Raw genomic sequence first — 14,231 nt, forward strand, 5'->3', positions numbered from 1 at the left:
TTCTCTATTGACATTATTAATATCAAAGTACCTAGCAGCTAGAAATCTAGCTCTTTCACTTGCGAATATCTTAAGCTCCGGTCTTGGAGCTGAGACTTTTCCTGGCTCAATTTTTTTTAACTGTTATTTCATCAGTCTGGCAACAAAACATTTATACATCTATGCCACTGCAACTATGTTCATATCTATCCTGATTTATTCAAAGCATTTTTCATTAGGTAAATTTTCTTTTACCTAATGCATTTAAAAAATGTAATACATCTTAATACATTTATTTTTTATTTTATTTTTATTTATTTCCTTTTGTTGCCCTTTCGTTTTATTGTTGTAATTATTGTTGTTGTTACTGATGTCATTGTTGTTGGATAGGACAGAGTGAAATGGAGAGAGGAGGGGAAGACAGAGGTGGGGGAGAAAGATAGACACCTGCAGACCTGCTTCACTGTCTGTGAAGCGACTGACTATCCTGCAGGTGGGGAGCCTGGGGCTCGAATTGGGATCCTTATGCTGGTCCTTGTGCTTTGCGCTGCCACGTGCACTTAACCCACTCCGCTACTGCCCGACTCTCCATTTTAATACATTTAAATAGCATTAAAATAGTATTTTACTTGATAGGAGAGAGAGAAATTGAAAGGAGAAAGGGAGATAGACAGACAAACAGACACCCTGACACTGCTTTACTATTTGTGAAGCTACTCCCTCTGCAGTTGGGAACCAAGGACTTGAACCTGTTTGCATATATATACTCAACTAGATGCACTGTTACTGGGCCCCAAAAGTATTTCATTTATTTTGAAGGCAGTAGTAATTATTTTGGTCAGAGATGCCTTTTCCAATGTTTAGAAGAGTCACGTACACACTTGCGCACATATATGGTATCCTCATTATTCTACTCACAGCACTGGTTCTCAGCTTGATATGAAGTCCAGTGTGATGAGGTTCAACCCCTTGATTAGGTAGGTATTTTTCCATCAGACCCCTCCATACCTGATAACTGTCTCATGGACTGCTCAGCCTTTTGACATGGTGAGATTTCTTCCTAGTTGCTACAAGTGAGATTAGCAGATTTTATTTATGAAACTTAGAAACCATCTGAAGTATTTTAATTCATTCACATAAAAGTAATTTTGCCAATGTATTTATTTAACAAAAGCCTTTGTACTTGCAGAAGTACTAAGGGAATGGAGATAAAAGTAGAAAATACATGGAAATGATTTTATGCAAGATGTTGAATGAGGATTTTTTTCCCCTAGCAGAATGCAACATGATTGCAATGTGAATGCCCTAGATTTGAAATTAATAAAATAGGGAGGTAACAGTTTTATCTGAAAATGCTGTGCAGTTACCTTTTACTTTATAATTGGCAATTGATCAATATGCTGACTTTCAGGATTTGATATTGAATCCTCAGTTTTTGTTCATAATGTTGCCTGTATGTGCTAGATTTTTATCCATATTAAAAATAGTGCCTAGTTCATTTCATGTTTGTATATTTACCTCAGTCTTAGAGAATTAGAGGTCTTACTCACTGCTTTGTATATGGAGTATAGAAACACATTTCAGAACAGATTTCTTCTCAGTGTGTACTTCCAGTTGATTTATACATATACATTTAAACAAGTTTAAGAAGCTGTACCAAATAATTTAGGTAAGAACTTCCAAATTCAGATACAAATACCCAGTTGAGTGTATATGAGTGGGGTTTTGGCTCATACTGTGGTGGTGGTTTTCTCTGGCAAGAGCAAGTTTTGAGCGATATTCTAAGCAGAAAAGCAGAGCTCTGGTACAAATTCTTAGAGTGTGTGTGTGTGTGTGTGTGTAAAATCAGGGTGGGGAGTTCAGTGGTGAAGGATTCTAGGATTCCTTTTTAGATGTTCTTATAAGTGCCTTTTAGGGCCACAGATAAGTCAGATATGAACTATTTTACTTATTAAACTACACCTACAATTCAATTTTACTTATTTTGCTTACCAGCTTAAATTTAGTAAGTATATCATCAGAATTTTTGATTCCAAAAAAGTTAATAAATTTAAAAATATAACTGCTAGGAATGGCGGTAGAATTGTATTGGCAAGAAGTGCCCCCTCTTATTTTTTGATTTCATAGTTTAACTCTTGAAATTTAAGTGGTTGAAATACCCTGAGTTGGTTTCATCAAAACTCTAAAGTTTCATATGTATGCAAGAAATGACCGTGTTCAGTCTGCTAAAGGCAAAGTAAATTTTTAGGCATTCTTTTTAAAACATTAACTATCATAGTACATGTCAGTAAGAATGAATCAAACCCACAGTTTATAAATTGAAATATTTTAATCTAGCTACCCCCCTCCTTTCCAGTTTTATCCTATTTTGTTAAAAGCCCTTATTTTTATCAACAAAAATCCTGTGGAAGTAGTTATAACTTTCATAGACTGGAGGATTTTCACATCTACACTCAGCTGCCCTCAAAGGACATGCTTATCTATGTGCCTTTTAAAAACAGCTTGTACCAAACACACAAAGGTTAACAGGACACAGACAGCACAGCTTAATGGGGTCAAATCAAGCTGATTCATGATCACTATGGAGAAGAATATCCTCCTGGGGAAAATACTTGTGCTGAAAAATCCCATAAACCAAACCACTTGTTTATCTGTCATTCCCACAGAGATAGTAATGTAATTACTCTTGTAATTATCTTCATTAGTGTCAGGCATTATCTGCAATTCATTCCTCTGCTAGAAGAGTATGTTTGTTTATTTGCTGATTTTTCCCCCTCTCTGATTTGGCTAGGTTTAGAATTTTGTATTTGTAAAGCCTCATGCAGGCATCTGTGCTGCACAATTCTGACATTCTCTCCTTTAAAATAGAAATTGCTGTCTTTCAGTTCCAGAGCTCCTATGCCCACTCCCTGACATCGGCCCTTCATTACTTTGTTCCCGTGCGACCACGACGACAGATTGTCTATCCGCTGGAAAATCTTGGCATCAATGCTCCATCAAAGGAGGTCTCCAAGGAACTGGTGGGTAGCAGGGCAGCAGCAGGCAGGAAGGCATGGCGCCAGCTCATGCGGGTGTGGCAGATGGGTGGCAGCTCTGTCTTCTAGGGAGCAGGCTGTTACTTAATTACAGGGAGCCTAGCACTCACTGGCACCCTTACAGGGGCACCTGCAGAGGCTCCCTTGCAGCCTTTTGCCTCAGGTAGTTACTTCACAAGGAGCCTGAAACAGAAGCTGCAGGACCTTTCAGGTGACAGACTCTATGGGGATGCCTTGGTGTGGCAGTCCTGTTCCAGAACAAATGCCCTAGAGTCAACTTCCCTATTTTCCTTCCTTTTCCTCAAAAGGAAGGAAATTATATTCTGCTTTCTAAACCATGCTTTGCTTTTAAGACAAAAACAGTCATTTATGATTCAGACAAAACAGTTGGAGAAAACCAAGCTGGCTGCATCTGAAATACCTGAGTCTGCAGCTCTAAACTGGGTCTGTGTAACTCCTCTTTTGGAAGGCAGTAAGACTAACAGGAATGTCTTGTCTGCCTTGAGGAGCAAGAAGTTTGACCTTAAATGGCCCCAATGTCCTCTTACTAACCAGAACAGGAAAGGGGGCCAAGACAGAACCTAGATTCACTTAAATGGAAATGCATATGGGTCAGGGAGACAGCATAATGGTTATGCAAAGAGATGCTCCGGAGTCCCAGGTTCAATACCCCATACCACCATAAACCAGAGCTGAGCAGTACTCTAGGGAAGAAAAATAGCCTATGTATATGTACACACATTGTCATTTTTAGTAATCTAACTGGAATCATGATTTTTCTCAGGTTTATTTACATGTAGACTTGTGGTATTTGTATAAATAAGTTGGGGAGAAAAGTCTACCTTTTCCAACCTGCCACAATACTGACATTTGTCTTGTTTGGGAGCAAAAAAAGAAGAAGAAAAATTATGGAAAGCTCATATTTTCCAAATATTTTGTCAAATAGTTGCTTATCAGGGGACCAGGTGGTGGCACACACATTACCATGCATGAAGACCACAAAACAAACCCCTGATCCCTGCCAGCAGCAGGAAGCTTCACAAGAGGTTGAGCAGTACTGCAGATGTCTCATTTTCCTCTCCCTATCTGCCATCATGTCTCTCATTCTCCATGGAGAGAAAGAGAGAGAGAGAGAAAGAGATAGAGAGAGAGAGAGGAAGAGAGAGAGATTGAGACTGACTATGAGACTAGAGATTGACAGGAGCAGAGGAGTTATGCAGATTCTAAGACTTAGTAGTAACCCAAGTGTCAGAAAAAAAAATTCTTTACCAAAATGAGACATGATGCTGCAGGAAGTACATTACCCCACTGCCCCCACCCTTGCTTTATATAGCAGTTCTTTGGACTCATTGAAACTGAGGATACTGTAAGTCATACATTTATAAAATGAAAATAAGTATATATAAATATATTCGGGAATAACTTGTCTCCATTTTTTTTAAAACTAAAGACAGAGAGGCAGAGAGAGAGAGAGAGAGAGAGAGAGAGAGAGAGAGAGAGACTGACTTCCTAGTATGAAAGCTTCTTTAAACGCTATGGGGACCAGCCTTAGATCTAGGTCACACATATGTCAAAGCATCACACTGTCAAGTATGCTGTTCCATGAGTCTACATCTCCAATTCTTGCAGGTATTACCCATTACCCATACCTTCTTACCTGGAGAAAAATTAGCATTTATTTTCTGATAAGTTCTAAATTGATATTTGAATAGAAATAAAGCAAGTAGTAATTCTCTCTTCTTCAACTCTTTATCATGAAAAATGCCATGCATTTTTGAGCAGGTCATATAAAGCAAGACTTCTCATTTGTCTGTGCATATTTTTCCTAAAACCATTGGAGTTTTAAAGATTTATTTTGTTTTGTTTGTTTTATTTTTTGTTTTTGAGAGAGGGAGAGGCCACAGACACACTGATGAACTCTGTCACTGCCAGGGACTGAACCTGGGTCCTCTAGGGCCTCAGTAATGCAAATATTATGTTCTAGCATTAAGTTATCTTTCTAGTCCTTCAGTGCTTATTTTCTAATGTATAATTAAACATAGTGTTGAGGGGATCCATAATATAGCTCTTAAGTGTTACAGCACAAAAGTAACCAAAGAATGAGACTGAGACCACATGGAGAGCAGGAAATTACATTTCTTTCTTATTAAAGGGTTTTAGGTTGATTCCTACCTGAACAACATTGTACCTCAGCATCCAGCCTTTATGTGTTTTCAAGCTAGGTGTGGCAGAATCTGATTGCTTACAGAGTCTATTAAGGTGCTGACAATAAAGATGAGAGTACGTTGGCTACAATCAGAGTCAAGGGTTCACTTGGGATACCGGAATGTGGAAGTTAGAGTCCATCACTTGCAATGGTTTTCTTTCATTCTTTTGCTGGTGGACTTTTCATTTCAATAGATGGATAGTTTAGTTTAAAAAAAAAAGTAAATTTCTACAAAAATGATAAAAGTCAGACAAAATTCAAGTCTAATCACTTCAAGTCTAATTATTTTATTATTAAATAGCAAATGAAGAATTCTTTTGTCCTACAGCTAAAACAGCTTCTTAAAGCTTCTCTCAATCACTATACTTCACAGTGAGAGTCTGCAGATGGGCACTTGGCTCAGATCACATGCTGCATAGCACTGAGCACTCAGCTGCAATAATTTTCAATTCTTGGACAGTTTTGGATCCTCAATACTCCCATTCATTGCCCCTTTCTCCCATATCATTTTGAGGCAAGACCTAGATATATATATCATTTCATCCTGGATCACAGATGTATTCTTAGCAGGATCTTCAGCATTGTAGCTTACATCCTATTTTAGAGAGAAGAGCCCTTGAGCCCTTTAGGAAGACCTTTGGATCTGATAACATGTGAAGATGCTAGGAATACTCCTTTACAACCACATGTTTGGTGCAGAGAGAGTAGCTTGAAGGCAGAGAGATTGATTCCAGCTGTAGCTATCACTAAGACATAGCTTATGTAGAATCTCACTGATCCCAGGAGAAGGGACTAGGGATATAGATAGATATGGCCTCTGTGTCACATCAGAGTGATGGATGCTGCCCTTTTGCAGCCACAACTGAGACACCTTCAAGTATAGGGAGTCCACATCACTGGATTAGAAGATACCCTTAAAAATCATTGGCAGCCTGGGACTCCAGTACCTTCAACCAGACCACTGCTGGCATGGAAAGCCAGTCTAGATGGGAAGAGAAGAGTACAGTGTAGTTACATGGATATCAAAAAGCACTTTTCTGAACATCAGGCCCACCCCCTTCCCAATTCTCTGGGTTGGGTGACTTTGAAGTGAACCTGGAGTTGCCAGGTGGAAGAAAAGTCAGATAAAGCAGTTTAAAAGAATCTTATCATTAATTCTCAGGTCAGTCTGAATTGAGATCATTCTTTACATTTACCTTGTCCATGATCATCTTTGTTTGCTATATCCTCTTCGTGTCCCCACTTATTTCAAAGCATAGCAGGGGTTAAAGACTGAAGTGCTTGGTTGAGGAAGACTACTACTACTTATCATATGTATGGAACTGTTGCTTGGTACTTGCTACATTACACTGGTGAATTCAAACTTTTTAAGAAGCACTTTTGCTCCTACTTTAGTTCTCTCTCTCTCTCTCTCCCTCTCTCTTTACTTCCTTTTAAAATATTATTTATGTACTTGATAGCGAAAGAGAAATCAAGAGGGAAAGGGGAGAAAGGAAGTGAGACAGGAGACAACCTGCAGTCCTCCTACCTAATTCCTTGCAAAACTTCCCTCATGCAGATGGGCACTGTGGACTTGAACTGAGGTCCTTGAACATTGTAATATGTATGCTCAACTGGGTGTGCTGCCATCTCTCTCCTAAATCATTAATTTAAAAAAAATTAAATATGTTGGGGAATATTTATTTAAGATGTCCTTGAGTATAGGCTTGCTATCTAAGCTAATGCCTGAAACACTGCATTTCCAAAGCTATCTGAATATTCCTCAAACGTAGGCCACAACCTGAGGGTAGCCAGAGCTTCTGGACATTTAATATATATATATATTTTTTTAATTTTACTTATTTATTTTAATGAAAAAATGTTGGGAGTCGGGCGGTAGCACAGCGGGTTAAGTGCACATGGCGCAAAGCACAAGGACCGGCCTAAGGATCCCAGTTTGAGCCCCCAGCTCCCCACCTGCAGGGGATTCGCTTCACAGGCGGTGAAGCAGGTCTGCAGGTGTCTATCTTTCTCTCCCCTCTCTCTCTGTCTTCCTCTCCTCTCCCCATTTCTCTCTGTCCTATCCAACAACAATGACATCAATAACAACAACAATAATAACTACAACAATAAAATAACAGGGCAACAAAAGGAAATAAATAAATATATAAAAAAAAGAAAGTTACAGAGAAACCAGAGTACTGCTTAGCTCTGGTTTATGGTGATATTGGGGATTGAACCTGGGACTTCAGAGCCTCAGGCATGGAAGTCTTTTTGCTTAGTCATTATGTGGTCTCCTTAGCCCACACTTAATGTCTGAAGCCTTGATATGAAAGAGGGATTTCAGTGGCTACTGACAAGCAGAAGTCATGTGTATGCTGATTTTTAAGCCTACAGTTTTCAGATTCAGTTACCAAGCCCTATGCTTTAAATATCTTTAATTATTCATCTGTTTGTTCCAATTCCTGCCAGACCTACCTCTTTGTATCTGAAATTCCTGATGTTTTGTAAACATTGTTTATCAAAAAGCTCTGGACTTGAAAGGAGCACCATTTTGCTGGCCACCTTTACTCCAATAATGGTGTGGGTCAGTGAAAGGACACTTCCAGGCTCTCAAGTAGACACAGATCTCTGAATAATCTTTGAGGTATCCTGCATTTCCAGCCCAGACAACGTGACAAAAATATTTACTCATTTTTGAGAGCAAGAGACCAGAACACCACTTAACGCTGGCATAAGCAGTGCTGGGGTTGAAGCTGATACTCATGCATGTAGGCTATGTGCTCTACCACTGAGTTATCTCCCTGCCCTTACTTTGTTATTTTTTTAAAAATAGTATTTATTTTTTGAAGATTTTATTTATTATTTTTATTTTATTCATGTATTTTAGATAGAGTCAGAGGGAAATGGAGAGGGAGGGAGGGGGAGATAGAGAAGGGGAGAGAGAGATCCTACAGCACTGCTGTACTAGTCCTGAAGCTTTAAGTATAGGCTTACCTCCCCCTGCAGGTAGGGATCAGGGGCTTGAACCCTAGTCCTTGTACATCAACCTGGTGTGCTACCGCCGAGCCCCCTAAGATTTCATTATTATTAATGACAAAGAAAAAGAGAAGATTAGAGCATCACTACCACATGTTCTATGTCAGGGGGCAAACTTGGGGCCTTATGCATGTAATTCCTGTGTTGTACCACTGTGCCACCTCCTCGGAAGCCTTGGCTCACTTGTGGAAAGTCTTGCAACGATTTAGATAGGGTCAACAAGATATAGCACAAATTGTCAGTAATCTTTTATTATTATTATTATTATTGGGGGGATTAATAGTTTACAGTAAATCCAGTTTTTGGTACATGTGTAAAATTCCTCAGTTTTTTTGTAAATCACTCTCACCCCCAGCCTAGGTCCCCTTCCACTCCACCATCTGCACACCAGTACCTGAAAGCTCCCCACCCCCTTCAGAAATCTTAAAAGGGAGATCAAAGGATTGTTAAAATCATAACCCACAAGGAGTGGCCCTAGAATTTCAAAAGTTATAGTGCTTAATTATCAAAATTACTTTTCTCTGTTTAACATTTTACTTGGATATAATGCCTTACTTGGATATAATTACCTAAGGTAAAGCAAACAAAAAAATTTAGCAAGAATTTCTATGGAGTTCTGAGTATTGATTTCTCAATAGAGTGATAGTATTACAGCAGATAAACTGCAACTGAGCAACTGGCACTGCTAAATGAATTCCTTTACTTCCTGAAAGTTTTACCCCCCTTTCACCCCAGTGCTTGGAGGCTTATATGGGTCTCTCAGCAACCTTACCAGTTCTATACATTTCTCTTGCCTGGAATTTGCCTTCCATACCTTTTATCTTGTTTAAACCATCGCAGAGTGACCAGCCATTCCTTTGCTTGCACCTAGGAAGCCAGTCTTCAAGGGAACACATCACTCCAGGCATGAGTAATGGGATTGAAAATGTTTTATCTCAGTGGGTTGCCAATTTAAATGTGGCACAAGTCAACAGTGATTGAAATCTATCGCCCCATGTTAGGGGAAAATGTGTCCCCCTCCTTACCCTAATGACTGGGTAATTTCTGTCTAGTTTGGATGATAGGTACCACTGCTACAACACCTTACCTACCATTTCTGTATTGACAACCTACCCCATATCAAGTCCTCAAAAGGACCTAAAATATGCGAATAAATTTCATCATACATTACAGAGAAAGGGCCCCAAGGATTTATCATCATATCTTCTCAGTTGACCAGTATAGCTTCATGGATAAGAGGCAGGTTGCTGACCACAATCCACATGGTTTTATTCTTAGCTTGAATGGGCCATTTTAGCCTGTGCATTTGCATTCTGATGGATTTTTGTTTTAATTATATATCTCAGCATCACTCACTTATGTGAGAGTCATGATGAAAGAAACACTCAGAATGTGACTGAATGAGCAGAATAGCCATATTAACTAGAGTAGAGTAAATTGATTCACACTTACTTTAGTATGGTTCATGTGCAAGCCTGCTTTCTTTTCTTTCTGCACCCCCCACAGAGATTCAGAGATGACTTCACTCACTAAGGGAGCTTATACTTTTGTGTCGCTATTAACATGGAACTACTCAAGATAGTTAAATCAAGAATGGAGTCAACTACACTGGTCTCTAGTAGAGAGAGTCAGACATAGAAGAAATAGTCACTCTGGGGTTAGAAGCATTTCAGAGAATCCCAGAGGGAGGGTATATATTGGTCCAAGGTACTATTTCTTTTTCAAGACTAAGATTTTAAGTGAGTCTTATTTGTCATATTAAATACCTGAAAATTTCCTTCAGATTTAAGAAGCTGTAGTATCAATAGATAGTATTCTCCATAGTCCACTTCATTTTGGTGTATAGTGTTCATTGCCATGTGAATTTACTTCTCTCTCTCTCTCTTTTTTTTTCTTTCAAAAAATGAATGGGACCAAAACAGTCATTCTCCTTAGGAATCAGTTTTAATATGATCTATGAGTGTTTTTGAAATTTTTTGTTACCTTTATTTATTGCATAGAGACAGCCAGAAATTGAGAAGGTAGGAGGAGATAGAGAGGGAGAGAGACAGAGACAGAGACCTGCTTCACCACTCACAAAGCTTTCCCCCTCCAGGTTGGGGCTGGGGTTTGAACCCCAGTCCTTGCACATTGTAACATGTCCACTCAACCAGGTGCACCACCACCTGGCCCCGAGTGTTGCTATTTTTGACTGTTTAATCATTGGTTGTTGATTAGTGATAGTTTAAGTCTCCCCTAATGATTTTTTTGAGGCCTCCATTTTGCCTTTGTGTTCTACAAAGAAAAATGAAGGTTTATTTGCCCCCTCCCCTTTCTCATAGCTAAGTGCTAGCCTGCATTTTCCTGGTATGTGATCTCTCAGGAAGATGTCACTCACTGGCGTTTAGTTACCCTTTGAATTGCCCCTTTTCATCTTGGCTGTTCTTCCCTAGTCCAGCTATAATTACCATCTGATGGACTGTTACTGGATACTGTTTCACTTGTACATCTGCTGCCCTAGGAAATTGCATTATTCTCCCAGCACCTGCTAGATTTCCCCCCTGCTTAATTATCCCCCAACTCCTTCCTTCAACTTGGAAACTTTCACCACCCATTAGACTTCTTTAGTTGTGTGTGTGTGTGTGTGTGTGTGTGTGTGTGTATGTGTGTATGTGTGTGTGTGTCTGTAAATCAATTCTTCAGCATGTCCTTGGTAGAGATTTCTAAAAATTTAAATCTATTTTCATCGTCATTGGTAGATATTTCTAAAAATTTAAATCTTATTTTCATCGTCATATAATGATGAATCATTAATGTGACAATGGTGATATTTTCTCTAAATAAAAGTAACGATATTTTCTTGAAGTGAAATTCCTTCACTTTAAACTACCATATGAATCAATTAAGTTTGTTCAAACCACCTCTTAACCATTTTCTTCATTTATATTATCTATGAGAAATGTATTTCATATTACTTAGTAATGAACACTTGTCTCTAAGATTAAAATAATCTACAAAAATTTCTTCACAAGCACTTTTCTCCAAATTCATTTGTACAAATTGTATGGATATTGCCCCCCACCCTTTTCTCTGAACACTACTTAGTTTAATGTTATCTATTAGTATATGGTACATATTAGAATGAGTTATAAGTAAAAATTACTCTTACTACTATTATAATTCCATCCTCTTAGGAATGTTACAAAATAGGGGCTGGGAGATAGCTTAGCCTATAGATTAAGAGAGCACCATAGACAGCTCTAGGAGAACTCCATAAAGGGTAAAGCAGTGCTGAGGTATAGCTCATCTCCCTTTCCTTCCTGTAAATGTCAGGCATGCATGCACAAGGCCCTGAGTTCATTCCTTGGTGACACAAAAAAAAGTTAGAGTTCTCCATTAATTATCTAATTTATTCAACTCATGTGTAGTCATTGCTAGTTCCTTTTTTTTAAAAAAAATTATCTTTATGAGTCATTTAATAATGGTTAATATCATCATAAGATTATAGGGCTACAGTTCCAAAGCTCACCCACCACCACAGTTCAATGTATCCTCCTACAACCTCCACCCCAAAGTCTTAGGGACAGTTTGACTGCTTCTTCTGTTTTATAAATTTATGTGTTTCAATTCTTTATAGTGCACATATGAATTCATTAGTGGTCTTTTAGAGAAATGTAGGTCATTTGGTAGCAGATATAAACCATAGCAATAATAGTCCTTGAACACAGACTAAAGGATAAAATTTCTTTAAGAATCCATGTAGAGGTCTTGTGTCAGATAGTATTTTTCTAAAAATGGTTGCACCTACCTACATATTCCTGACGTGTGCTCTTTTCATAATTTGACTGACATTTTTTCACTAAGAGGTATAAACTTTGATCTTCAATCTTGACTATCTCTTAAGAGATTGTCCTTGAAATAGGACAAAAAAGAATTATGCCCAGTGCCCAGAGTGACAGATTTCTGCACTTTCTGTGGTGAGGGAAAATTTTTATTTTAAAATTGTCTACAATATGGAGAATGGGGATCTTCCCACAAAGCATCTTCCCCTTTATATTTCTTAAAAATCCCCAGGTGGGAGGTGGGGTTAGAGATCTGGGGACACAGATGCCCATTCCTTGCAATGTTTCTCCTACCTTCTTCCCAGAAAGGAGGAGGATGGATGATACCAAAGGAGACTGTGTGGTCCCATACCCACCCCAGTTACCCTTAAGATGTTCAGTTTCAACCTGACCAATAGATGATAAAAGAAGTAATACTGTTTGACTTCTAGTATTAGGTTATGAGAATAATGCAGCTTTCTACTAGCTTTCTTATGGGATGCTTGCCTTTGGAATCCTCTCCTCGTATTGTGAGATGGTCCATGGTACCTGGAGAGACTATGTGCAAGCATGGAAGCTAAGATTTGAGCTAGGCTCTCAGACAATATCTATGTAGCATGGAGTGTCACACATTCTAGTGCATAATAAGCTTTCAAGGCTTTCAACTGAGACCCTATGCAGCAAGAGAAATAAATATTTTATCCTATTTATGTCCTGTATGACCTTCAGGAACCATGGGAGATAAATGTTAATGATAAAAATTCCTAACTATGAGGAATATTTGACACATAGCAGTAGGTAGCCCAACTTTCCTTCCCTTCCTCTTTCCTCCCTCCCTTCCTTCTTTCTTTCCTTCCTTCCTTTCTTCTTTCCTTCCTTTTTTAATTTTTTAATCTCCACTGGGACTTAATTGTTCTGGGCTGACTTTTTCAGGTAGAGCAAAAGAGATGGGTCATTCTTCAACATTCCTACTAGTAAATGGTGAAGTGCTTGCCAACATAACGCTATAGGTGGACAGTGTAACAGCTGTTTTTTTGTTTTGTTTTGTTTTCCAATTTTGGGGTTGAGACTTCACTACCACTCCAAAAGAGTTTCATATATCTCTTTGACAATACACTACCAATAAAGCTTCAGTTCTTTTGAAAGCAGACATTTTTCTAATAAAAAAATTCTCTCCTCTTCCTTGTTTTACTCTCCCTGGCTTGTCAGCCTGCTGTGAATACACATGGGCATTTAAGAGAGCTCTGGAAGCAAAGAAAGCTCTCATCCAAACCACAGTAGTGAAATAGAGGATTCTGCTGTCTCTTTTAAAGCCACAGCATGTTCTTTGTTTCAGCTGACCTTTAGTAGTGCTACTTCTTTTTATAAGAGCTGTGACTACTCCCAACAGAACAAAAAAAAAATTCCCGAGGTTTTCCTGGATCCTGATTATGTCCTTGCTACAAGCCAGTAAAAGAAGAAGAAGAAAGAAAAAATAAAATCTGTTCCCTGCAGAGCCAGAGTAATGAATGCCTCAAAGGTCCAGAAGTGCCTCGGGATACATCAGCTGCCTGCTGTAGGTCTGGAAGGCTAAGCAAGGCTCCTGGGTGGACCTAGGCTCCTGGGCAGGAACTGGCCTTCATAGCTAAGTGGCTTCCTCTGAATCTGCCTTTAGGGAGGAAAGGCATGGTAGCTGGCAACAGGAGGCTTTGCTTTGTGTATTTTAAAGTAGCTAGGGACAAAGGGGGGCAATTAAAGCTGCAGATTATGAGTAGGAGAATTACATCTTTACCCCTTGATTAAAAAATAACATTTTTACAAAAGCAGTACATATCTATGGTCAAAGTTTTAAGATAATGTAAGATAAAAACAATAGAAATTTTATTTTAACAAACCCTGAAATTCTCTATCCATAGATTTTTAATACATTGGTGTTTTTATTTATAGATTATTTTCTATGAAAAACATATTCATTTAAATATGGGATTATATATACATTGTGTTTCTTTAATTTTTTTATTATCACTGGTGCTCAGTGTCTGAAAGATGGTCTACTGTTCCCAGTGGCCATTTTCCCTTTTTAAAAATCATTATTATTATTTTATCTGATAGGACAGATAGAAATTGAGAAGGGAGGGGAGAGAGAGCGAGGAAGAGAGAAAGATACCTGCAGACCTTCCACTTGTGAAGTTCCCCCTCGCAGGTGGAGTGGTG

The 14,231-nt window shown here is 38.6% G+C and overlaps 1 protein-coding gene across 1 annotated transcript in view; it reads left to right on the forward strand.

Moving 5' to 3' along the window:
* CFAP61 (cilia and flagella associated protein 61) overlaps positions 1 to 14,231 on the forward strand; it is a 322,791-nt gene that overhangs the window by 145,495 nt on the left and 163,065 nt on the right. Inside the window, exon 17 of the mRNA XM_060186112.1 lies at positions 2,865 to 2,999. Within this exon, the coding sequence (XP_060042095.1) occupies positions 2,865 to 2,999 (135 nt within the window). The remainder of the gene's footprint in view (positions 1 to 2,864; positions 3,000 to 14,231) is intronic.

This window comes from Erinaceus europaeus, chromosome 1 (genome assembly GCF_950295315.1).
Source record: "Erinaceus europaeus chromosome 1, mEriEur2.1, whole genome shotgun sequence".
Classification (NCBI taxonomy): Eukaryota; Metazoa; Chordata; class Mammalia; order Eulipotyphla; family Erinaceidae; genus Erinaceus; species Erinaceus europaeus.